At 37.9% G+C, this 23,335-nt stretch overlaps 11 protein-coding genes across 11 annotated transcripts; 7 read left to right on the forward strand and 4 right to left on the reverse strand.

Annotated features, from left to right (window-relative positions):
* Nucleotides 1-152: 152 nt before the first annotated feature.
* On the forward strand, nt 153-769 carry SOMG_02812 (DUF4452 family conserved fungal protein; the record flags this gene model as incomplete). Its single annotated transcript, XM_056181603.1, has 3 exons — nt 153-210; nt 269-357; nt 500-769. The coding sequence occupies 3 exons, from the start codon at nt 153-155 to the stop codon at nt 767-769; spliced, it is 417 nt and encodes a 138-aa protein (XP_056037945.1).
* A 586-nt stretch (nt 770-1,355) lies between these two features.
* On the reverse strand, nt 1,356-4,666 carry kap114 (karyopherin/importin beta family nuclear import signal receptor Kap14; the record flags this gene model as incomplete). The annotated part of the gene is made up of 8 exons (XM_056181604.1): nt 1,356-1,469; nt 1,521-1,600; nt 1,639-1,812; nt 1,857-1,975; nt 2,020-2,189; nt 2,228-4,387; nt 4,435-4,493; nt 4,561-4,666. 8 exons carry the CDS (start codon nt 4,664-4,666, stop codon nt 1,356-1,358), a joined length of 2,982 nt encoding a protein of 993 aa, XP_056037946.1.
* Nucleotides 4,667-5,275: 609 nt separating this feature from the next.
* Nucleotides 5,276-6,349, forward strand: ppa3 (serine/threonine protein phosphatase PP2A catalytic subunit Ppa3; the record flags this gene model as incomplete). Its single annotated transcript, XM_056181605.1, has 3 exons — nt 5,276-5,436; nt 5,510-5,580; nt 5,661-6,349. 3 exons carry the CDS (start codon nt 5,276-5,278, stop codon nt 6,347-6,349), a joined length of 921 nt encoding a protein of 306 aa, XP_056038031.1.
* A 267-nt stretch (nt 6,350-6,616) lies between these two features.
* SOMG_02815 (mRNA cleavage and polyadenylation specificity factor complex subunit) lies at nt 6,617-8,126 on the reverse strand (the record flags this gene model as incomplete). The annotated part of the gene is made up of 2 exons (XM_056181606.1): nt 6,617-7,915; nt 8,052-8,126. 2 exons carry the CDS (start codon nt 8,124-8,126, stop codon nt 6,617-6,619), a joined length of 1,374 nt encoding a protein of 457 aa, XP_056038033.1.
* A 541-nt stretch (nt 8,127-8,667) lies between these two features.
* On the forward strand, nt 8,668-9,088 carry SOMG_02816 (uncharacterized protein; the record flags this gene model as incomplete). Its single annotated transcript, XM_056181607.1, has 2 exons — nt 8,668-8,762; nt 8,944-9,088. 2 exons carry the CDS (start codon nt 8,668-8,670, stop codon nt 9,086-9,088), a joined length of 240 nt encoding a protein of 79 aa, XP_056037941.1.
* A 1,357-nt stretch (nt 9,089-10,445) lies between these two features.
* scd2 (Cdc42 GTPase complex scaffold subunit Scd2) lies at nt 10,446-12,119 on the forward strand (the record flags this gene model as incomplete). Its single annotated transcript, XM_056181608.1, has 2 exons — nt 10,446-10,454; nt 10,527-12,119. The coding sequence occupies 2 exons, from the start codon at nt 10,446-10,448 to the stop codon at nt 12,117-12,119; spliced, it is 1,602 nt and encodes a 533-aa protein (XP_056037942.1).
* Nucleotides 12,120-12,700: 581 nt separating this feature from the next.
* SOMG_02818 (DUF2009 family conserved protein) lies at nt 12,701-14,300 on the forward strand (the record flags this gene model as incomplete). Its single annotated transcript, XM_056181609.1, has 3 exons — nt 12,701-12,873; nt 12,920-14,099; nt 14,181-14,300. 3 exons carry the CDS (start codon nt 12,701-12,703, stop codon nt 14,298-14,300), a joined length of 1,473 nt encoding a protein of 490 aa, XP_056038210.1.
* Nucleotides 14,301-14,601: 301 nt separating this feature from the next.
* Nucleotides 14,602-16,518, forward strand: cbp8 (cytochrome b translation regulator Cbp8; the record flags this gene model as incomplete). Its single annotated transcript, XM_056181610.1, has 1 exon — nt 14,602-16,518. The coding sequence occupies one exon, from the start codon at nt 14,602-14,604 to the stop codon at nt 16,516-16,518; it is 1,917 nt and encodes a 638-aa protein (XP_056038047.1).
* Nucleotides 16,519-16,930: 412 nt separating this feature from the next.
* alp21 (tubulin specific chaperone cofactor E) lies at nt 16,931-18,609 on the forward strand (the record flags this gene model as incomplete). The annotated part of the gene is made up of 5 exons (XM_056181611.1): nt 16,931-17,088; nt 17,128-17,396; nt 17,439-17,538; nt 17,579-17,845; nt 17,886-18,609. The coding sequence occupies 5 exons, from the start codon at nt 16,931-16,933 to the stop codon at nt 18,607-18,609; spliced, it is 1,518 nt and encodes a 505-aa protein (XP_056037380.1).
* Nucleotides 18,610-19,076: 467 nt separating this feature from the next.
* Nucleotides 19,077-21,083, reverse strand: crf1 (transcriptional corepressor for ribosomal proteins via TOR signaling pathway Crf1; the record flags this gene model as incomplete). Its single annotated transcript, XM_056181612.1, has 1 exon — nt 19,077-21,083. The coding sequence occupies one exon, from the start codon at nt 21,081-21,083 to the stop codon at nt 19,077-19,079; it is 2,007 nt and encodes a 668-aa protein (XP_056037374.1).
* Nucleotides 21,084-21,793: 710 nt separating this feature from the next.
* Nucleotides 21,794-23,184, reverse strand: gdi1 (GDP dissociation inhibitor Gdi1; the record flags this gene model as incomplete). The annotated part of the gene is made up of 2 exons (XM_056181613.1): nt 21,794-22,994; nt 23,063-23,184. 2 exons carry the CDS (start codon nt 23,182-23,184, stop codon nt 21,794-21,796), a joined length of 1,323 nt encoding a protein of 440 aa, XP_056038110.1.
* Nucleotides 23,185-23,335: the final 151 nt, after the last annotated feature.

Raw genomic sequence — 23,335 nt, forward strand, 5'->3', positions numbered from 1 at the left:
CCAACAGTACTAGCTACGAGGTTACAATGGACACCGTAAGATGATATTGTAATAAATACATCTTTACGAATGGCAAAACCCTAAGATGCGACCCTCTACCAACAACCCACATTGAAGCATATATTTAGCCTTTTGTTATAGAGTGTATCATTATGACCTATTTCTACAAGCCTTATAACTTTTATCAGAATTCTTCTTCTGGTTATCAATGTATGTCGAGTACTTGAGCTTTTTGTCAGAGGGATATACTAATGAACATGCTTATTAGTGCATGAATTTCGTTCTTCTTTTGAAAAAGCACGAACTTTCGATGCTGAGGATGATTTAGAATTCTGTCCTGCTTTATCTGAAGAAGAAGTATGCTGATTCGGGAACGGTAATGGGTTAAGCATTTACAACCGGAATTGGCCGGGACTCTTCTCTTCCAGGGAAATTATTTGTGTGCTTCCTAGTTCTGCTTAATCCAAACAAGGTTTACGTATTAACATACATTGTGTAGTTGGCCGCCATATACCAAACAACCGGGCTTTCTCCGACGAACAGTTCTCCATCTTTGTCTCCAATGACTCCTAATATGTACCCTAATGCCATGCCGACAATCCAGAATGGAAACTACGCCGGGATGCAATATGCCCCTTCATCATTTCAACACAACCCAAGCAGCCGCCAGAAAAAGTCTTCGAGTATCCCAATCATCGATCCCGTAACTCGTGCTCCTGCGATTTTGACAGGATCTGCAGCAAATTCTCGTTCGAAGCCGTACTGGTAATGAAGTTTTTAGAACACTTTTGTATTCTTGCATTCTTGATGATTCTATTCTTTACAGCTCTTTGTACAATTTACTCATTGCATTACCTTCGTATTTATCAGTTTTCTTTTATGCAGCTAATGCGACAGTGCGTATACCTGTCAGTGTACCGCTCTTCTTCATGTTTTGTTTTTCTATCACTATAACACAAACACATTAACAAAACATCGCTGTTTATGAACATTGTAAAAATATCTTGAGAGCTTTCTATTCTTGTACAATAATTGTTTCTCTGTTCTATCTTTGTGTTGTTTATGTCTTTTGTTTTGATGAAGTCATTCACTATTAACTTTTATTTTCCTTTTCTTGCAAGGAGGTTTTATCCTTCTTCGGTTGTATATTAATAATTGCTAAACTTTTCAATAAAATCTGCTAACAATATTTTTTTATGGTTCCACTTTGCTACACGAATAGTGTGTATCATCAATTGTAATCTATAGAAACCGTATGAATACAGCAAGTATTACCTACGTTGAAATAATTATTTATATGTACTTTTCGAAAACAAATAGTTTTATATCCTTCATTTTATTTTAAACCCAAAAACCTATTTAATGTTTGCCAAAGCAGCTTGCTGCTCTACAGTAAGCCTTGAAGCACAATCATTAAAGTTATTAAGATTGGCTGCCATCGCACTTTTGAAAAAATCAAGCAGATGGAACTTTGTATTGTTAATTAGGCTTTGTCCTTTTAATGCACTCTCATCACTTACCTGTAAGTCTGCCGTATCATCCTCTCCTTCAGCGGGCGTTTTTACAGATGGAAATTCATCTTTAGCAAGTTCGTTTATTTCTAAATTTTGTTAATACATCTAAAAACAAAAATCTTACCATCAGCAGATAAACCAAAGTCTTCTTCTACATTCGATGGGCCATCGTCCCAATCATCACCCTCATCATTGGAAACTTCTTCAACAATAGATTCTCTAAAAAGTGAAATATATTCATCCAGTAACAGTTTTATCAATTTTTCTCGTACGTTGATGGAAGTATACTGGTTTGGATCTAGATAAATCGTTAGTAAATGCGCACAGAAATGAAAATCATACGTAAACGAGACTGTGAACGGGTAACGATTCTATCAGATTGTGATATAATATCACCTTTCACTTGAATTGCATCCAAAAGACTTGTCTCTGCTTTATAGATATTTGTCATTGCGATACAGCTAAGATTATCGGTTAGCAAATATAGTAGATGATGAATCCATACATGACAGATAAGTTCTTGAAGTTACTGAAGTAAACATAATTATCACACCAAACTTGCATCAACGCTTCCAATGCAGATGTTCCTCTATCATCTAAAGTACAGCCGCTCAAAAAATTCAAGACAGCTTCAGCGTTTTTGTTAATCATTTTAGAAAAAACGTAAATGATGCTCTATATTTGTTAGAAATCTTCAATGGAAACCGTCATACCTGAATAAAGCGAGGTTGTTCAGCAACAACTGCTCTTTGCAAACAAGAAAGCAAAACAGGATGCAAATCTAAGGCTTGATTTGCATGCTCCAAAAGTTCTAAGAGAATGGTGCCCACAAGGAAGCATGAGGAATCATCGGACTTACTCAATAAGAGTTTCTGCAATATATACAGAATATACTGAAGTCCGGTTGCTCCTGATATTTCTGATCTTAATACCTGAGGGCAGTCTTTACGCAACAGCTCTCTTATAATTTCTTGTGAAAGTTGAAGCAACTCCAGATCATCATTATGTGTTTCTGTAATTTGGTAAATAGGGGGCAAAACGTAGTTGATAAAGCCATTAGGAAGAGGAGAAGGCCCTGCACGAATTAAAGAAGAAAGAAGGGTGCAACCAACATTTACCAGGTTGGGGTCCGGATGGCTTAAAACTTGTAAAAGTTCTGGCATAGTTATTTCGCAGACACTTTCATAACTAGCAGCCTCACTAGTAAGATCCTCAAATGTATCTTCAATTAGTCCAGAAAGATAAGGATCAGAAGGATTATTAGCTATAAGATTGAATAATACAGGAATAAACGAACTATCCGGTTCCGCAGCCTTTTCACAGTCTAATCGGGCTAACGCTGTAATTGCTTCAACGAGAAGAACGAGTGATTCATCATAGCTGTTTTGCACAAACTCTCTAAGGACTTGTAAAACAGCAGGTTGTACCGAAGTTGATGGTTTTATTTCACTGACTGAGCATAACCTCTCAATTCCCTTAATGGCAGCATATTTGACCAAATCCGATTGAGCAGCATTTGAAATGCAATTCAAAAATATTTGGAAAAATTCAATAGCTAAAGGAGTACTTTCTGAAAAGTAGCCAACGAAGTTAAAGAAACCAGCCATCAATATTTCCGGAACATTTGAAGTTTGCATTCGAACAGATATGGCTTTGTATACGGGCTCCAAAAAATCGTCGTAAGTATCATCTGAAGTAGCATCGATTGAACAGCATGCGTATAATAAAGCTTCTTGATCAACCCAATTTATGTCATTTTGCAATACGTATGTAGCGGCCAGTTCCCGAATATGCTGCTGGAGCCCTAAATTTGTGTGCTGTTCAAAAGAAGAAAGCACATTGACAGCAGCTCCGCGGACTGTATCAACAATTGAGTCATAGTTTGTTTCGTTGACTATATACTCGTTAACGTCGTTTTCGTAAAGTTCAACTTGGCCTTTAGAAAGCTGAGCATATTGCACCAAAATGGAGATACAAGGAGGAAGAGAAGATGAAGAAGCATTGGTGGCCAAGAATAGAGCTTGAACAGATTTGTTTTGTAGAGCCACACCAACGAACTGAAGGAGTTCAATTAAGTAACGAAATGGAAATTCGATGCCAAAAACGTTCTCATTTACAGGATTGCCAAAAACTACATCCCTGAGATAAATTGGGAGCAGCTTTTGGAGAATATCCCATATGAGATCTACCAGTCTTACAACATAGGTCGATAACTTTGATGGAAACAATTCCCTAAGCTTCGATAAAGACAATGAAATTTCTCCCATTATGCAAAATGTACCCGTAGAGTCACCCAAGAGTTCATTACCCTGAAAAAGAGGAGACTGTAATTTTTGGGTGAACAAATCCATCCATGGAGGCAATAGTCGATCAACAAAGACGCGGACTGGCTCAGAACGGGTTTCTTTGTACATTTCCAGTAACTCCAGGCACGAACGAAACAATCCTATTGCACGGGCTTGCAATTTTCGTAAAGAATCATTAGGAGGAGTTGGCAAAACCAGCTGATACAAAGTCTCAGAAAGGCGTGGGGTTATAATGAAGAATTGTTCTTCCACTAGTGATTCATCAATTAACTCACACAACACATCAAGAGCGGCATTAATAGAATTTTCGTTGTTTGACTCGAGTAACTGTAGAAGGCAAGGAAAAACTTCAGGCCACTCGTCGGGGAAGTCAACATTTGCTATCAAAGATACTGCATAAGCGACTGCTTTATTAAGCTGGTGGTTTTCCAAAGAAAGCAATTGGCGAAGAAGGATCTCTTTCACCGTGCGCTTAATATTCTCATCAGGTATAGGTCCTTCTTGGAACTGTTCAAACAAAGGAGACCAGTGATGAGTGATAAAACGCTGCAAATAAATCAAGGATCCCTTCATATTCGTTAGCACTTATCATCAAATGTACTACAACCACTTACCAATCGCAAGGGAATTGAAGCCCTAGAAGCTGCGATGTTTGTCAAGTACAGAGGGAAATCTGTGTAGAACAATTAGACTTTGATTTATGTTTATACTGAAGGAGTTCTTTCCCCTGAATTTCATACCAGGCAAAGTTTCCAAAGTCTTCAATTCAAGTTCTGCCTGTAAACGAACATTGGTTTCAGGGTATTGAGCGAGCTCAAGAGCTTTTTTAATATTGCTTTCTGCCATTTTAATAGGCGCCGACCTATTTATAACCAAGCTATCCAGATATTTGAACCGCGAGTAGAAAAAGCCTGAATATATTAGTTAAACCGAACAAACTGTATCAATCAACTAACTGAACAACACAAGCTGAATCGTAGCTTGATTATTTATTTGGTAGAAATATCAACGCGTTTCTTCAAAGTCTTACTGGGTAACGGCTTGCTTGTAGGTAACATATGGCTTTTGTTTACATGAATGATGAGGCAAGCCATTCGTTTTTTACTTTGGCTATAGGTTTTCTTATGAGTATTATTTTCTTCATTTAAAATGTATGGTGAAAGGAAGGTTTTTATTTCAATTACATTAAACTTTACAGTCGTTACTTGGCGCCTGTTTATACATCCTCCCTCCGCATGCTAAAACAATTCAAATATTTGCATTTGATGCGAATATATACATTCAATACATGTATTATTTAAGTTTTCTTGATCATTTTTTATTTTTACGGATATAATCGACTTCAACCGCCTTCTTTGCGGAATAGACGGAAAATCGTGCGCGACCGTGTTTTTTCACACACATTTTATTAATGCTAAATTTCATGGGTCATAATTTACGCCTTTTATATTTGAAATGCTTGATTTGGACCAAATACTAGAGAGGCTTTACCATAAGCAAATTATTGCAGAACCAGTGATTGCATACCTTTGTAGCTTGGCGAAAGAGTTACTAATACAAGAAAGTAACGTTGTGCGTCTTTCCACTCCGATAACTGTAGTCGGCGACATTCATGGGTAAGTGGTTCCCGATAATCGAAATTCAGTATAGCTATACTCATATGAGAGATGACTACTAACACTGGCCAAGCCAGTTTGAGGATTTATTAGAGATTTTTCGTATTGGAGGTCCTTGCCCGTTCACTAACTATATATTCCTGGGTATGTATATCCTTAGTTGACCGTTCTTATGGAGTTACTCGGAAGGAACCTATCTTTATGTTCTTTACTAATATTTGTAGGCGACTATGTTGATCGTGGCTACTATAGCGTCGAAACAATCACTCTACTTCTGTGTTTAAAACTCAGATACCCAAAAAGAATTACCTTACTTAGAGGTAACCACGAATCTAGAGGAATTACCCAAACCTACGGATTTTACTCTGAATGCCTTAGAAAGTATGGTTCTGCAAACGTCTGGAAGCAAATCACAGACATATTTGACTTTTTGACTCTTGCAGCTACTATCGACGATAGTATTTTTTGTGTTCACGGAGGGCTTTCACCCAGTATCCAACACATTAATCAAATTGTAGTACTTGATCGCTTCCGAGAGTTCCCTCACGAAGGAGCCATGGCTGATTTGCTATGGTCCGATCCAGATCCAAGTATCCAAGAATTTTCTTTATCTCCTAGAGGTGCAGGATATTCCTTTGGAGAAGTGATTGTTTCCAAGTTTCTTTATGAAAACAACATGGATCATATCTTACGAGCTCATCAGCTATGTAGTGAGGGATATCAAATATTATTTGAGAAAAAGCTATCAACTGTTTGGTCAGCTCCTAATTATTGCTATCGTTGTGCTAATTTAGCCAGCATTCTCCAAATTGATACGGACAAATCTAAGTTTTTCAATGTTTTCGACGCAGCCCCTAACCAAGAGAACCCGTACGTTGAACCAACCGCGAAGGCAACGGAATATTTTCTTTAGATTTACCTTTTATTGTAAAGTAGTGTTTTTTCTGCCTCGAAGCGCTTACAATGTTGAAAAAAATCCCCGTCTACACTATCTTTCTTTTCACTGAAGAATCAATAATCTTTTACTTTTACTACTAATATTCGTTTGTTTTGATTGTCAAAGTTAATAATACATGTCAATAAATGACTTTGATTCATATATAATAATTAACCTCTAAAACTGTTGGCATAACTAAAGAGCGAAATACGGTACTTTGTAAATCAAGGGAAAAAATCAATTTTACTCCTGCCATTTACAAGTTCCCATAATTAAAGCATTACTTGGAAGTCGATCTGGTACAGGCGAAAGAAGGGTCATTCGGTTTTTCACATCGTCTACATCGGTGACAAAGACGTAGCCGAGTATACAAGAATCAATAATTGCAGTTTCATTTTCATCTTCACTTACGCTTGAAATCGCCAGAATCGAGTTCTGTAAAATCGTCATTGCTTCAGTTGTAATCCTTTCTAAATACTGACCCTTCCCACTAAGAGCTAAAGACATGTAAGTGCCTTTGTCGTCTGATTGACCAGATTCTTCTTCAAAACCTATAGGAAGAACCGAAGACTTTGGCCCACTTTCTGATGCTTCTAACACGCGATAGACTACTAACTGGGTGGAATCAACGATAATGGAAAGCGGAGAAAGAGGCATTCGTTCATCTCCGTAAAAGTATTGCTTTAAGCATCTAGACTGCCATTTTGCAATCCATTCGGGTTCTCTTTCAATACATCCTCCACTTGACGGAAGTTTGACAACAGAAAGCCAAGAGGCGTCACTGTAACTACGCTTCATAGTGCTGTACAATCGCTCCGAGCCCAATACAAGGACAATATTGATACGAAAGTCTGTAATAATAGAGTGAAGAGTATCTTGGTAGCGCTCATTGTTTTCTTGTAAGGAACATGTGTCGACGAGACATCCAGAGACAGATGCATCCAAGCTTTGAGTCATTCGAGAATTTACAGCAAGTGCTAAACGAGAACAACAAGACTTGTAAAGTTTTGGGTTATCAAAAGGGCTATCCAATCCATAATTGTAAACCAGAGGAGACTTTGCAAGAATGTGAGTTGGGCCAGTGGACATACTCGTGCCAAAGCCAGTTGCCTCTTGGATGTCCAAGATGGTGGCATTGTGAAAAGCGGATATAGAGCCTGGGAGAGCAACCATGGGTTGACTGGGGTCCAGGTTGACACAAATGGGGTGTCGAGATTGTTTTAGTGAGTATGATTCTAGGATCTTCATAACACTCGTTTTTCCAGAGCTTTTGGGTCCGATAAGACACACTCTAGGACCTGAAATCGAAGGATCCATTGAAGCATTGCCCTCAGCCTTTTTCCGTAAATTCTCCAAAGCAAAATACAGATTTAAATATGTACACATAGGAGTTTCTTCAGCTACATACTCTACAGAAGGTTCTCCTTCCACTTCTAGAGTACAACCCTGCCAAGTAAAGATTGCTCCTTTAACTTGTTCGAAATCGTAGGGAGGGCCCAAAGCGAGTTCTGTACCAAAATACTCGGCATTTCCAGTTGCAAGCTATACGACAAAAGTTAGTTCAGAGATATGACTTGGAATGAAACATGAGACGCTTCAAAAAACAGGAAAACACAAAAGGAAAAGCATTCTTCTCGCCATTATGAATTCTTGAAAACGACCATTGATTAACACATACCCGGATTTGAATCCCTGGTTCTTCAACTTCAAAACGCCATTCACACCCTTTAGGAATATCAATATTTTTCATCATTTTTTAAGTCGTTTCGCAGCCATAGACCGCTACAAAAAAGAAAACAAGAAAACCACAAGACAATTTCAGACAAGACACGCTGCGAGGAATAAAAAAGGAAATAGTGAGACTGAAAACCTCTCCTTTTCTTTTATTGCACATTTTAGGATACTCTGTTATACTATTTTTAGCAACGTAAAATACAATAGTGAAAAAAATAATAGCAAGCTGCAAATTCTACTTCACTATTCAACCATTAACACAGTGTACAAAAGTCATAAAGGCAAAGGAATACAGAATGCTCGAGTTCGGTAATTAATTTAAAATCAAGTGGCGAAATTGGAACGACATCACGTTACGCCACGCAATGTTTATGCTTGGGCTGGTGATCTGCAGATCCTTATGCAATCCCTATGAGAGACGTGCGTCGAAAAAGAATAAGTAACCCATGTTTGCAGAAAGACGACGAAAAAGTCGGCTTAATTGAATTAGTTTGAATTGACTTCATGTCAGGAGTAGAATTACCAAAGAAGGTCTGACGGAAAAGGTCCTAGAACTGCAAATGATAGTGCCAAGCGTTGGATCTTCACTTTTACATGACAACTTGCAGATCTATTTGTTTTTAGGATCATGGAATGTTAACCGCCACCTCCTTATGTATGAACTAATTGTATGAAATAAACAACAAAGGAAATCCTATAGAAGAAGCGCTGCATCCACACTTACCTTCTACCAAATACCTTTTACCAAGTAAACAAGGTACGATTTCTTTGTTCAAGAGTTATCAATAGTACTAATCATTTATTAGAAGATATTTATAATTTGAATCATGGACAAGAAAGATTGTGGATGCGGCAGCGGACAAGCCTGCACTTGCCAAAAGGAATGCTCCTGCGAATCCTGTAAGGGCAGTTGTGGCTGCAAGAGTGGGGACAGCAAATGCGCTTGCGACTCTTGTAAATGCGGAAAGTGATGATAAATGATCGACTTTTCGTTCGGGTTCTCGTACATATGTCATATGGGAAACGAACGGTTATGGATATGTCTTTAATGAATGTTCTATACGAGTAAACATACCACAAGGAAACATCATTCCGTTTCTAGCACGTGGTGAGTATGTGATGCTATAAATGATATACGATTCTACTATTTCTATTTGTTTTGTATCGGTAGTTGATGCGATAAAGTGACATTGTACTGTTAAATATGAAACACAAAAACAGAAAGCTCAAAATCCGAAACGCCAGAATTGGGTAATTATATGCTTGAAAGTATGAGAGTGGAAACCTGGTGCGAGGGAGAGAGGTCTACATCAATGGCAGTGATTCATAGGTGGAATGGATCTTGTGGCACTGGGATCACACTACTGTACTAAAATTGGTGCCAGTGCTAGTGAAATCGTCCCTATCTTGGGGCTTGAGTGCTGAATCAAGTAGTCAGTCTGTTTTACTGGTTTTGTATGTTGGAGCGTAAACAAATGCATTCGCTGAGACAGACTGGCGTATTGTTACTTGATCGTAAAGTTGTATTTGGCAAACACAGTCAAGGGGAAGTAAATTATGGGTAGAGCAAAGGATCAAAGGATTGTAAAAAACGAAATACCTATCTACAAAGTATTGATGTTGATTCCCTTCCCCAATTTAATTTTGGGTCATTCGTACACAAATCCGTAGGTGAAATTACATTGTTCTAAAGCTTCGTAGGATTATGTTATATTATAAACACAATGATCGCAACCTACAAAGAACAACGCAGAGTAACATGAGGGAACAGAGGTACGCCCTTATTCTTAGGGACAATGTCTATTTCCCTAATACGCGTCGCATTTCATTACTCTTTCGTTTACCTTTTTACTTTCAAAAGCAAGAAAAGAAGCTATTTTTAAAATCTTAGCCATAATATATAAAAAGAAAAAAAAAGAAAAAGTAAGGTGAAAAAAACCAGGTTTTCGTTGCATTCACGTTTCAGTGTTTTCATCTCTCTTTTCCACCATTTGCAAGTTCACTCTTTTAAAGGGAAGAGCCGAAGGGTTTTAGGCTGTTTTACGTTCTTTTCATAATCTTTTCTTACCTTTGAAACTTTTTGTTTTCTTCTTTTTCTATATCATCCAACATTCACTCCAAAGAATCTTCCCCTCGTCACTCTTTTTGCTATCTTTCCTTTGTTTGATCAGGTACTCCTGTAATCCGTTAATACCAAACTTTCACAAATATCTTTATTCCCACAAATCCTTGCATTTTAATTACCTCTGACTTTTTGTGGGTTTGCTAATCGTAATATCTATTCATTAATTCCTTTGTGGATTGAAGGCAAACACACAATTATTTCGTTCGTCTATTCATGGTGAAGGTATGCCGAACATTCAATTTTTTTGTTTTCTTTTGCTTTTCCCCTTAGCTCTCTTACTAATCTTGATTCCAGATTCGACGTTCTTGGAAAAGCCATAGTCGCGTTTCGGATAAAAATCCGTTCTCTATTGAACCTCCCAGAAAGGTTGTACGAGCTCTGTATGACTACACAGCGCGAAAAGCTTCTGAAATTTCTTTTACCAAAGGTGATTTTTTTCATGTAATCGGTCGTGAAAACGACGAGCGCTGGTATGAGGTCTGTAATCCGGCTGCAGGTACTCATGGGTATGTTCCCGTTTCCCACTTTGAAGAAATTGGAAAAAATGCCAATTCTATGAGACTTAGCAGCGGTAGTGAATCCACTAGTACCCTGATAGATTTGACGAACTCTACTAATTCTCCACGAGTTTCTCTCAACGACTTACAATCTTCTACTCAGCCTCTATTTGGCGTTGTGCAGTTTGATTTTGTTGCCGAAAGACCTGATGAACTAGATGCCAAAGCTGGTGAAACAGTCATTATTATTGCTCGCTCTAATCATGAATGGTTGGTTGCCAAACCAATCGGTAGGTTGGGTGGACCAGGTCTTATTCCTCTTACGTTTATTCAATTACGAGATTTAAAGACAGGTGCCGTGATCAAACATATCAGCGAAGCCATTCTGCGTACCTCTTGTATTCCACGAGTAGAAGACTGGAAACGGGCCGCTACTGATTACAAGAAAAGCAGCATTCCTTTAGGGACCTTTCATTGTCCAGCGGAAGACACCGCGTCTTCAACTGGATTTGAATCTAAGAGCACTTTAACCGATGCTGTGAAGAGCTCACCTCCTCCTTCCATTTCTACTTCCCAGATAAGCTCTTCGAAGCTTAGTTCATTAAGCGCGAATAACGATGGACAATGCATACCCTCTGGTTCATCAAATAATTTCCCTCTGTCTAATGCTTCCCATGTAATCGCTGCAATGGTGGAGGCCTACTTCGTTCATAATGATCAATTCTGGTACTTAGTACGTGCAGTTATGAGTGATGGTCGACATCGAAATCTTTGCCGTTACTATGAAGACTTTTATTATCTTCAGTTGACACTCCTGGATGTGTTTCCAAGTGAAGCTGGGCGGGGAAAAAATCGCCGTGTAATTCCCTACATGCCTGGCCCTGTCGACGATGTGAATGAATTGGTTTCTTCTCAACGAGCGTTGGATCTCGATGTCTATGTAAAAGAAATTTGCCGACTTCCTTCTCATCTATTGGAAAGTGACTATATCAAGAAGTTCTTTTTACCTATGGATGGCGACGTTGATGCTTCCCATCCTACCAGTTCCATGCCACGCGTCGTAGAACGTCCGTTCATATTTGCAGAATTGCAAGAACAGAAAGACATTCCTGCTCCCAACAAGCCTGTTTCCGGAAACGGCCATGTCCATAACCCCGCTATTCAGAAAGTCAAAATTCGTTCTGGCGATGAAACATTTGCCTTGCGCATTGCCTCAGATATTTCTTACGAAGCATTTATCGATAAACTGAAAGCAAAATTAGGTTTTGATTGGGACAAGCTAGTCTATAGGGACGATTCCAAGGATGAATTCTTACCCATGTGTAGTGCGGATGATCTACGCGATGCCTTCTCTCAAAAGTCCGGCACTTTATTGCTGGCAGAGAGATAGAATTTTGAATTTTTGATTTTGATTTTGAGTTATTCATTATCACTACTTGAATATGCCGCGTTATTTTATGATGGTTTTGCGAACGTACTTTTTTTTTCATTGCATTCTTTTTACTCATATTTCTTACAATAATTCGGCTATATTTTGTGATGACATGAGTTATGTTTTCTACGTTTTTGTACTTTACTTCGGGTTCCTTTCGTTCTTATTTAATACATTCCATTCTTTCACGAATTCTCGTTAATGGCTGGATTGAACTTCCATTGCCTAAGATTTTCAATGCTATTTCAAATATATTTTTCAGCATGTAAAGTAATCACTATAAAAAACACTCGTAAAATTAAAGTAGTAAGTTCCATAGTAGTTAAGTATACCTTGGTATGGGTTCTTGTACAATCCGTCAGTATACCACTACAATTTCTTGACCGTCAATTGAGTGAAGTGCCTAGAAACGCATTTTAAACCTCTAATACAACACCAATAACGAAAATTAGAGTTCGAAGTGATTGGATTTAGCATCTCTACGTGCTTTTGTGCTTTTATGTCCGTCTTGTGAAGAATTAGAATCATTTTGTTAGAATATGAATAAAGCGGAGTTACGAGAACTTTACTTGTCATCTATTTTACCTGAAAGTTTACATAATAACCATAAAACTACTGAAGATGCTCCTTGTTTCATGTCACAGCGTAGTAAAGTGATACCTGTACGGCTAGAGTACCAAGAGCGAAAACTGCTTCATTTGCTGGTTGCTGCGTACGTAAATTTGATGAATTTTCTTGTCGATTAACTAATGAATCAGTTTGGACGTATGCGATTACACAGATACCGTTGATACCTTACGATTTTCGTCAAAAGCTAAACGAACTGCCCAGCAATTGAAAGGTATTACCTCCGTACTGGCGGGAATTATGGTAGCGTATGACTACAAAGCTGGACAGGATCTATTGGAAACCAAAGATTTTGAAAAGTATGCCAGCTTTTTCCAAGATGTATTTGAGATTGGCCGACGGTACAAAGTCTTGAATCCCAATCGTCTAGGTAGCACTTATGGTAAACTAATGTACTTTGTTCAAGATTCCATGTGTCAGGAAATTCAGGAAAATCTTGGCTTCAATCTATTCAAGCCAATTTTGACTGTTTACGAATATCTAGAAGATCGAAAAGCCTTGAAGGTTCTTGATGATCCTTATATTACGGCTGCTACTATGGAAATTGTAGCAGGCGGTCGATCAAGATCTGCCATCCAAAAAGATATCAAAACGAAAGAGCGTGCGGTAGAGACTATCGCAAAAAGACACGCGAGCTCAGCCATAACGAAGGACCAAATCCGTTGGTGCTTATATTCCCTGGCGGACAGCAACAGCTACCTTCGATTTAACCGGGATCCGGTTGCTAAATTGATAGATATGGTTAAACAAAACTTCTCCGCCGATACCGTGGATGATGAATTCAGTTTAGCTATTGATGCTGCAAATGGCTCTCGTTTACAACATAATCATTACAAGCAGTATCACTACGTACTTCAGAGTCTCAATTTGTGGCTTTTGATTATGGGTGAAATCTTTTCTTTATGGGCTTTGAGTGACTTGGAGTTGACAAATCCAGATGTCCAGTATGAATTGGTCGATAATAATCAAGGTGTTCATAGAATTCAGGCGTGTCCTAATATTCGAATTGCTATGGAGCGTATCTTGAGTAAAGCTCAAAGACAAGCGGGCTCATGGATCGGCGATTCGACAATCCACTTGGGAGATACGGCAGTTCCAAATGCTTTACTATTTATTGATAAATATATGCAGGTACCACGTATTCTTACTCCACTTGTTTTATTCTTTGAAGAACTTGACTCTTTGCATGATCCGGCTTTGCTTCGCTACATAGAAACTGCATTCGGAGGAAAGGAATATTTGAAGAAAATGGTGCTAACCGATTTCATGCGCTTTGGTTTCGATGGCTCTGGTGCAGACAACTGGTTTGATGTATGTCGTCTTTTTGAGTTCAGAATATTATTTTGAACAATAATTATTATTCTGATTGGATTGTATGCTAACCATATATAGGCTGGCAGTTGTATTGATGGCCGCCTTACTAGCGCCTGGAATTGGGCTAACAGTATTCACACAAAAGATTATTATAGGGTACTATTGATGACCGGCTTTCTGAGCTTCAATGGTGAATAGGATATTAAAAATTAAGACTAAAGAAATACTATATGTGTATTTTGTTTAATTCACATTCAAATTACTAGTTTTACTGACCCTTTTTTTGAACTCTACCTTGAGATGGATCAGCTTAAATGCTGTAATTTAAAAAAGTTCTTTTATTATATAAAAAAGTTTGTTTCAATAAATATTAAGAATATGTTATTTTAAAATACCATTCTCATTACACTTGATTGTTTTAATAATGCTACTCCCAGCCTACATCGCAGTGATTAGTATTTCTATAGTCCTTTCCTCTCATTAAGGATGTATTGTATTAATGGTGTCAATTATAGTAAACAGGAATAATTACCACTTTTTAAGGACGTCGAAATCCTTCGTTTCTGACTGTATCTCAACAAATCGTGCTTGCAATAATGTTCATCAAAGGGCATCGAATGTTGTAGGATTTCGAAGAGGAAATGTCAGGTCCATATATGACTATCGATGGTTTCCGACTGAATTATTGTTACACAAACGTTTCTCGAAAAATAGGGTCGCTTTTAGGTCGTTTGTAAATGTTCTTGAGAATCATGGTATAAGCTATGCGAATTTGGAGCTATCCGTTTCAAGACTATATAATGATTGTGTCTCCTCTTTAAGTCCTTTTTATACTTTGTACGAACCTAATGCAAGTTTATATTTACGCTTAATCGATTCCTTCTCAGAAAACCAATTAGCAATCATTCTCCTGCAATCAAATTTTGAAGAAGAGGCAAATATAATTTTTGAATATTTACAAAGGGTAATTTGTTTAGATCCCGTCTATTCTCGTTCTTACAGGATTACCGAGAGCATATCGAATGATTTATTCGAACGTTGTAAATTATTGACAGAAAAAAATCAAGAAGATCCGAAGAACTTTATACATGCATGCATAAACTCTCTTCTATTCCTCTCCTACGATCGTTCTTTTTCTACTATCTATTGGCAGCAGGGATCTCAGTTTCAGCAATTCTTGGGTTTGTTGAGAGACTCTGCAGCTTCTGTTCATCAACCGCAACCTAGTCTTTATAAAAGCATTGAGCTATTTTTTTACTCTATTCTCAGGACTTATGCCCTGCATAAAGGATTCATTCCTTTGGTCAATTCTATTGACCAATGCCTACCAGAGAACATGCGGATAAAACAAGAAGAGCTAGCAAGGGTAGAGTTGTTCGGAATGCGAATTTCTACCTCTTCACAATCCGTCTCACTTGAAAACTTCTCAGATTCCCGTTTGCTTTCTAGTCTTTACAGCGGTAATTATCGAGCTTTAAGTGAATGGCTTACTAAAGCTTTTAAAGAGGGTACAGACGTAAATATAAAAATTCTTAGTTTATTTTTAAAAGGAGAACCTAAAATGATAAGTCTGAGAGATACCCTTTCCTTATTTTTGTTTTTGGTAAAAAAGGATACCCATACCGGTTCGTTTCTTGAGGTCAAAGCTTCCTTGTTATCGAGATTACTTCGAGCTAAAAAATTGCATGAATTTCATATCGTTCTCTCTACTACCCCTAACTTCCAATCGTTAATTGAACACCGAAATTATGGCGTTTTATTTCCAGTATTAGATTATATTACTGTCAAAAAAGATTTCGACCTTTTTGAAGAGCTTGACAATTCCCTTGTTAACTATGGAAGGGAAATTCCAGAAGATTTGTACATTGAACTTTTGAAATGCTATGGCCAAATGCCGAAAGACGTAAAATTCTACAAACTATTTAAAGCCTTCCTGGGGAAAAATCCAGTTTTGAATGAAAATCAAAAACGTTATGTAAATAGCATCTTATTAGAGAGTTGTCATACTCACCTTTCTCGGGTACTTTACCAAGAATTCCCAGATGTTTTAAGGCCGAGCAACTCAATCCTGTTTTTCTGCTATTGCTTTAGGAAAAAAGGACATGAATGGATTCGGAAATATTTAAACATCGCTGAGTACTCCAAAGATGACTTACGAAATGGCATGATTACGAGCTCGAATGCTTCAAAAACGTTACTCAAAGCAATGTGTTCCAAATATGACTCAAGTCGAGCAATAGATTTTCTAAAAACGTGTTCTGCCGATGGACCTTACCCTTCAATTTTATTACAGGAGATTCTACATCATGCTCAGACTGAGAATAATAGCGAGAGTGTACAATGGCTAAAGTTTCAAGAAGTTTTTTCTCAACAATCCTGCGAAAAAGAAAAAAAAAGAACACCTGTTATTATATAGACACCTGTAAGACTGTTGGTCAAATGTAATCACCATATTTTTTAAAATCTGGTTTCCTTCTTAATACTAATTGTCATTTCACAAGTATTCTACATTGTAACAACCTACTTGCATTGAGTAAAGAACTCTCAGCCATGTCTTAAATTTCTGTTTATTCTGCTTTCGTGGAAGGACTAGATATAGTTGTTCATCGAGAAAATTTGCACTTCTTCTATTGCAATATACATATTATAAACCCGTAAACTCAATTCACCCAAGGCTCGTTAAAAAACCTGTATGAAGGTTTCAATATTGAACTACCAAATATTCATTTCCACCATGCCTAACTTCTTAACATCTTTTTGGGCACTTAAAATACGTAGAGAGGATTGTATACAAGTCATACCTTTTACTGTTTATTAATTAAATAAAGATGAAGAATATTCTTGCTTCTGAATACGCTAGTATTTTGGGTACACGTATTGTTCTTGTACCAGAACATCAAGAAAATAGTGATTTCAAGATTATTTTAGACAAGGATATCGATCCAAAAACTTTTGTAAAAAGATGCTGGCGTCACAAACTACCAATGTATGTTTTGAAATCGTGAAGGACTGTTTAACCTTGCAGAATTGTGAAAAATCGAAGCCTGTACTGCTCGAAAGAATTTCCTTTTGATAAAAAGAAATCTTTTTTAAATGCTTTGCAGGAAAAGTATGGGAGTTCTTCACCATTAATATCGTCATTAAACTTGGATAATGGCAAACAAATTGAGTTTTGCGGGTTTCAAGACATCAAAAGCTTGCAAGCAGACTTTCAGAGGTTAAGGATAGTAATTTTGGAAAACTTGCAAATATCTTCAGTTGATAGTGGTATAGATCTTGGATCCATTTTACCAGGTATAGGAACAATTACTCGTTGCCTCTACTAATTGAATACAGGGATCCAAAAACTTAATTTATCTAATAACTTACTCACTTCTATGAATGATGTGCTATTCCTATGCAGTCAGTTGGCAAATTTGAGCGAATTGATTTTGGAGTACGAGACGAGGAACTTTTCAGTAAACTAACTGATCCAGCAAGAACCAATACCTATTTTTGGATGGATTAACTCATACATACTCTATCCCCCAAGTATCGAGCCTATCATTAAGAGATTGTAACATTCAATCATATGAACTTAATTGGATACAAATCACATTTCCTTGCCTTAACGAACTTCACCTGGATTACAATGATATAAATTTAAGCCAGTATACTCGTTTTATATCAACCGGAATCCTTAGCTTGTCACACAACACTCAGTTATTGACAATTGATATCTCTTCTTCTTCTGTGTTTGAAAGGTAATACAATCAATGAACGAAGCTATACTAACGATTACAGAACAAAATGGCTTAATATTTCTTTTGCTAATGTTTCCGACTTAAATACTTTACCCTTAGAAAAGATGCAATACTTATCTTTTCTAGATATTTCAGGAAACAACATTAGCTCATGGGATCAAATAACTCTTTTACAGAAACTTAAAAATCTGAAAGAACTTCGTGTCTCTCTTTCAAAACTTCATGATAAGACTGATGAGAGTAGAATGTTTGTTATTGCTCGCCTACCTGTCCTAATGAAACTTAATGATGTTTCTATAAGCAAGAGTGAACGCGAGGATTCTGAAATTTATTTTTCCTCGTATATACGCAAGTACATTTCAGAGAAGGAAATCACTTCTGCTGGTGTATTGGATAGAATAGAGCCCGTTTGGCGACACATCTGGAAAAGACATGGTTTGCCAGTACTAGATTTTTATCAAGACAGAAAAGTCGAAAAGAAGCCAGGTATAATTAAAGACAATATATCACGGCCTGTGTGTGCTACGTACGATGAAAGTCACGAATCTCTTTACTTTCGATTCCATCAAAACTGGACGGTTTTATCGGTTAAAGCACTAATCGCATCTCAGTTTAACTTGCGCGCTCACGAAAACGTGTTCCAGTTTAAAGGTCAAGAAGACAAAGACTTTCAAACAATTGATTATACCCAGGACGAAAAGCAGCTATTTGAATTACCATTCACGATTATAGAAGTTAAAGTAAAAAGTTTAAGGAACGAATAAACACGAAAAAAACATAAATATTTATACATAATATATAGATAATTAAAGGACCTCTTTAAATGAGCTCTGCTTATGCATTTTTACTAAGCTTAAAGAATGATAAAAAAAACAAACAGAACTAAGCATATTTTCATAAGCATTAAATATAGTTAAACCAGCCAGACCACAATAATAGAGAAAAATAACAAACCGAACAACAAAAATAAGACAATTCAGGCTGCAAATAGACAACTTCGTTGTTTTTCCTTCCATTTTTCATTTAAAAAAAAAAAAAAAAGTCGTAAACACAACATCGAGCAAAACAGAAAGAGTAGTACTTCTTTCACGTGTGCATTGATGCACGTCAAGTTAACCTATAAGTTAAGACAGCAGTTGCATTACTAAAGCAACTTTTACAGATAAAAGTTACTATAGTAAAAATGAACATATGTATTAAGTAAATAACCCAAAATAACCCAAAATTAAATTTAATACCCAGTAGATTCCAGAACTTCGAATAGAGGAGACAACTCAGGACCAAGACCTAAACCAACAGTTTCATAATCGTTATCAAAATAAGAGCCGTCAGTTCGATCATCTTCTAAAGTGCTTTGGAAGTCTGAGTGTAATTGTCGATATGTGATTTTCTTTGCTTTCTTTTTAAGTGCACGACGAGCTTTACGAGAATGCTTCGGCTTTGCAGCGACCGAACTAACATTGTTAAGTGTAGCAGATCGTTGCTTATGTCTTCGCTTTTCGCGAGACTTGATAGCCAAGGTGCACCATTCGTCTCGAATAAGTTCGTCTTTTCGAGCCATCGATTTAATGTATTGATTCCGTCTGAATGTACCAATAGGAATTTTCTCCCAGCGATTCAGAAGGTTATCCTCTTGGCTGGTTACAGATTCCTCAGGTTTCGTATCATTATTAGTCGTAGCAGCTTGGAGAAGCGATGTATCAAGGATATCATCCAAAGATGGTTCTTCAGTATTTGATGTTTTGTTTGAAGATTGTGTGGGGATAGGGGTCTCCACATCGCCTTTCTTAGATGCGTTAAACTTGTCTTCATAAAGAGAGTGGGAATGCTTTCCGTCAATAAAGCCAACCAAATGGTCAGGTTCTCTATTCCATGTACCTAAAACGGGAGGTTTAGGTTGAGAATAATTCAATTTCGGATCCAATTCGAACGAGGAAATGCCATTTGCATCAGACGTGATAACGGGAGATGTATCTACAAAGCTAGCGAGAACGGGTCCATCGTTGTTAGTATGATTTTCAGGATGAAAGGAATCTTTAATTGGTGAAGTAGGTTTAGATTGCGAAGTTTCCAATCCAGCATCTTCTGGAATAGGAAAGGAAGAAACCTTAGAGAAGGGGGGGTCAGAAAAAGCAGAAGCTAGAGGGTCGAACATGGCGGAAGAAGAATTAGAAGGGGTTTCTTGCAAAGAGGTAGATCTGCCAAGCTTGGGTTCACAAAGCTGAGGCACTTCTTCATCCGTAGTGTCGCCGTCATCCTCTTGAGGACGACTTGTAGAAAAGGAATGACGACGGTAAGCACCATTGCGGGAACTGCGAGTCAATGGATCCAATTCATCGGAAGAATCATCGAAAAAGCATTCCCATCCAATGAAATCAACGTCATCGCGTTCATCATCGTTTAAATTTTCAACACTCGAGTCAGAACTCAAAATACCAAGCAAAAACTCGTCATCTGAGCGCTCGTCCAAGTTATCATGATCAGGAATATATGCCTCGTTGCGATGACTGTTGAACGATGCCATATCGATGTCGAGGTTATCGACCCAGGATGCACTGACCAAGTCTTCTTCAGCAACCTCATCTTCATCATCCGAACTTGCAAAAATTTCGGCAGCATCTGATACAACAGCGTCTTTTTCTGGATAGATTTCAGATGCTTTCCTAGCATTGCTCAAAAGGGACGCGGATTTTCGACGTTCTGTTAACAAGTCTTTTTTGTGTAAAAACTTCAAATCTTCTAAGCTCATAGGGTTTTCCGTAAGCGCATTGGACTCTTCATGGCTCGTAAATCCATTATTCTTTATGGATTGAGGCTCGGTCCTGCTTGGCTCAAACTTTTCAGAGAAAAATTTTGTTAACGTATTACTTTCAGGACCATGACTAGTTTTCCAATCTAATTTTCCATCCTCTAATTGATTTTTAGAGTCTTTCGTAATCGTATGTAAGCTATTTTCGCCATCCAAAAAATTCTTTTCATTCAACTCCGATCCAAAGTCGACTCCATCATTAATGCCATCCAGAACTGCAAATTGATTTTCGTCAAGTGCGATCGTGTCATTAAGTCCTAGTCCACTATCAAATTCACCATCCTTACCGATGAATGGTGTCGCCAAATTTCCAAAGCTCAATGAGAATTCCAATTCTCCTGGGAATTCATCCTCTTCATCCTCTCCTTCACTTCCATCATAATTCTCGTTTATTCCAAAGTCATATATCCCACTATTTGCTAATTCCATTTTCAATCATGCGTGCATACAATTTGGTTCTGGTTGAGTTGCATGAGCTCACTTTTGCACGATAACCCTAATAGGTCGGTCATGCGCATTCATTGTTTCTCCCGTTGCTACCTCCAAGACCCTACCCTGGAAATATTCTTATAGTGATATTTCTTTGTCTCACGAAAACTTCTGTCTTTTTCTTGTTGATTTCTCTTATTTTTGCAAAAGCAAATCATTTTGTCCGTTCCCTTAAAGAGTGCTCACATTCCTAATGGGCTTCACCGTGGTCGTTTCGGTAGTTGGGATCGCTCTTTAACTAACACCATTCCTTGGTAGCTAGTAGTATACAGTGAAAAGGGAAAAGTTACGATAGGTCGCTATGTCCTGTCAAGTCCAAAGAAACGACGTGTAGTTGTAATGGAAAGTAGTAAAAATTGTATCATCATACTCAATTTCTTTCTGTATCTATATGTATATTAAGTAACGGTAATTCAAGTGTTCTTTAAACAATCTACCAAACATAGAAACCACAGCAGAATATACTCTATAGGAAAACACATCATCAATACATATCATATCATATAATCTTGTACTTATTAATTGCTTATATCGTAAATACAGTTCTGTACTCAACCCTATCATCATCGTTTAGTTTCAAACTTCACAGTCATGAGAGTGTCCTTTGTCGTCGTCTGTTCAACTTCTTCTTCCCTTGCATCATCACTGTTTCAAGAAATTTCGGCGGATTCTCTCTTCTTCAAAACTAAATCGTTGCCTGTCATACGCTTATAGATATTACGGACATCGCGAGCCATCGTTTCAAAGTGCGATGTAGCATCAACACTCTTTGTAATATAGCATTGGTCCTTTGTACCATCTTCCATCGGCTCGTATAACTCTTGCACCCGAGAAAAGGACTCCACAACAGGACCCAATAATTTCAAGCCTGGTGCAATTTCAGATAAAGGATTGGCGGTTTCTACAATCGTAGAAATTATCGCCAAATAGTATCCTTTAGGGCATACATTATGTACAGATGAAATGCATGCAATGTAAATATCATGCTTTCTCTTGACTTGGTTTTGGGGAATTATAATTTGCACGGAATCCAAATTGTCCGTATTAGGAATTGGGTGATCTAAAATACAAATGGCACGGACCAATCTGCCAATGCTGCGTACCTTTTCTCGGAAATACGATGGGTCACCAACAACCTGCTTTGCCTTGGCTACTTGTTCTCCACTACGAACTCCAACGGCAACGCCATTTCCATCATACTCTATTGCATCCACTGGTTGGCCAAGCATGTATGTCCCGCCATAAATCGCACTCAAACGAGCAAATCCTTGAGGAAGCTCTCCAAGACCATACATGGGATAAATATAAGGGGATTTGCCAAATTTGGCCATCGAAGAGGCATACAACAAGATACGGTCTCGCGTCTCACGGGCAGGCTTCTTAATGTACGACTCGTCCAAATAAAGCGCCATGGCATGTCCAATGAAATCTTGTGTACCCGATTGAAGACCAAACTTTTTGTATACTGTCTCCATGGAATCGCGATCCAAATTGATGTCTTTCTGCGTGCTGGGATCCTCTTCGCGGTAGTTGCTAACCCACTCCAAAAACTTTTTAGCTCGGCGCTTCTCAAATAAACTCATCAGAGGGCTCTTCAAAGCTTCCATCTCATTCCCTGGTACTTTTGCGATTCTCCCATCTCGGTATACATAACTACCAGAAATTTGCTTAAACTCGATATAGCGAGTAACGTCGGTATAAACCAAAATATTGGTCAAATCTCCATTGGCCATCAGAAATTTGGGGACTAAATCTACACACCAATCTCGATCACGACCAAGGTTTTCTGGGCGTTCTTCACCTTGTCGAAACATTCCATACAGCTGAGTTAAATTCAAACTAGCCGAATCTCTGTACATTTCCTGTTAGTTTCCTTGCCTTCCTCGTCAACCAAAGTATGCACTAGTGCATCTACATACGCTCCATAGTAGTCATTTCTATCAATGTGCAAGACTTTCTTCCCATCAATACTGAGCAAACCGCTCAAAATACATTCTGTAAGTCCTGTTCCCAGCACAATTACGTCGTATTCCTCATCCATTGTGTTTTGTTGTTGACAAGCACTTAGATGCACTGAAATCATCAGCTTGTTTATGAGTGTTACTTCAGTTCATACTGTTACTCGCATGTCAAACAAACGTTTAAGTCCTACCACCATGCGAATACCACCTTTGTAGAGACTTCAATGAAAA

This window comes from Schizosaccharomyces osmophilus, chromosome 2 (genome assembly GCF_027921745.1).
Source record: "Schizosaccharomyces osmophilus chromosome 2, complete sequence".
Classification (NCBI taxonomy): domain Eukaryota; kingdom Fungi; phylum Ascomycota; class Schizosaccharomycetes; order Schizosaccharomycetales; family Schizosaccharomycetaceae; genus Schizosaccharomyces; species Schizosaccharomyces osmophilus.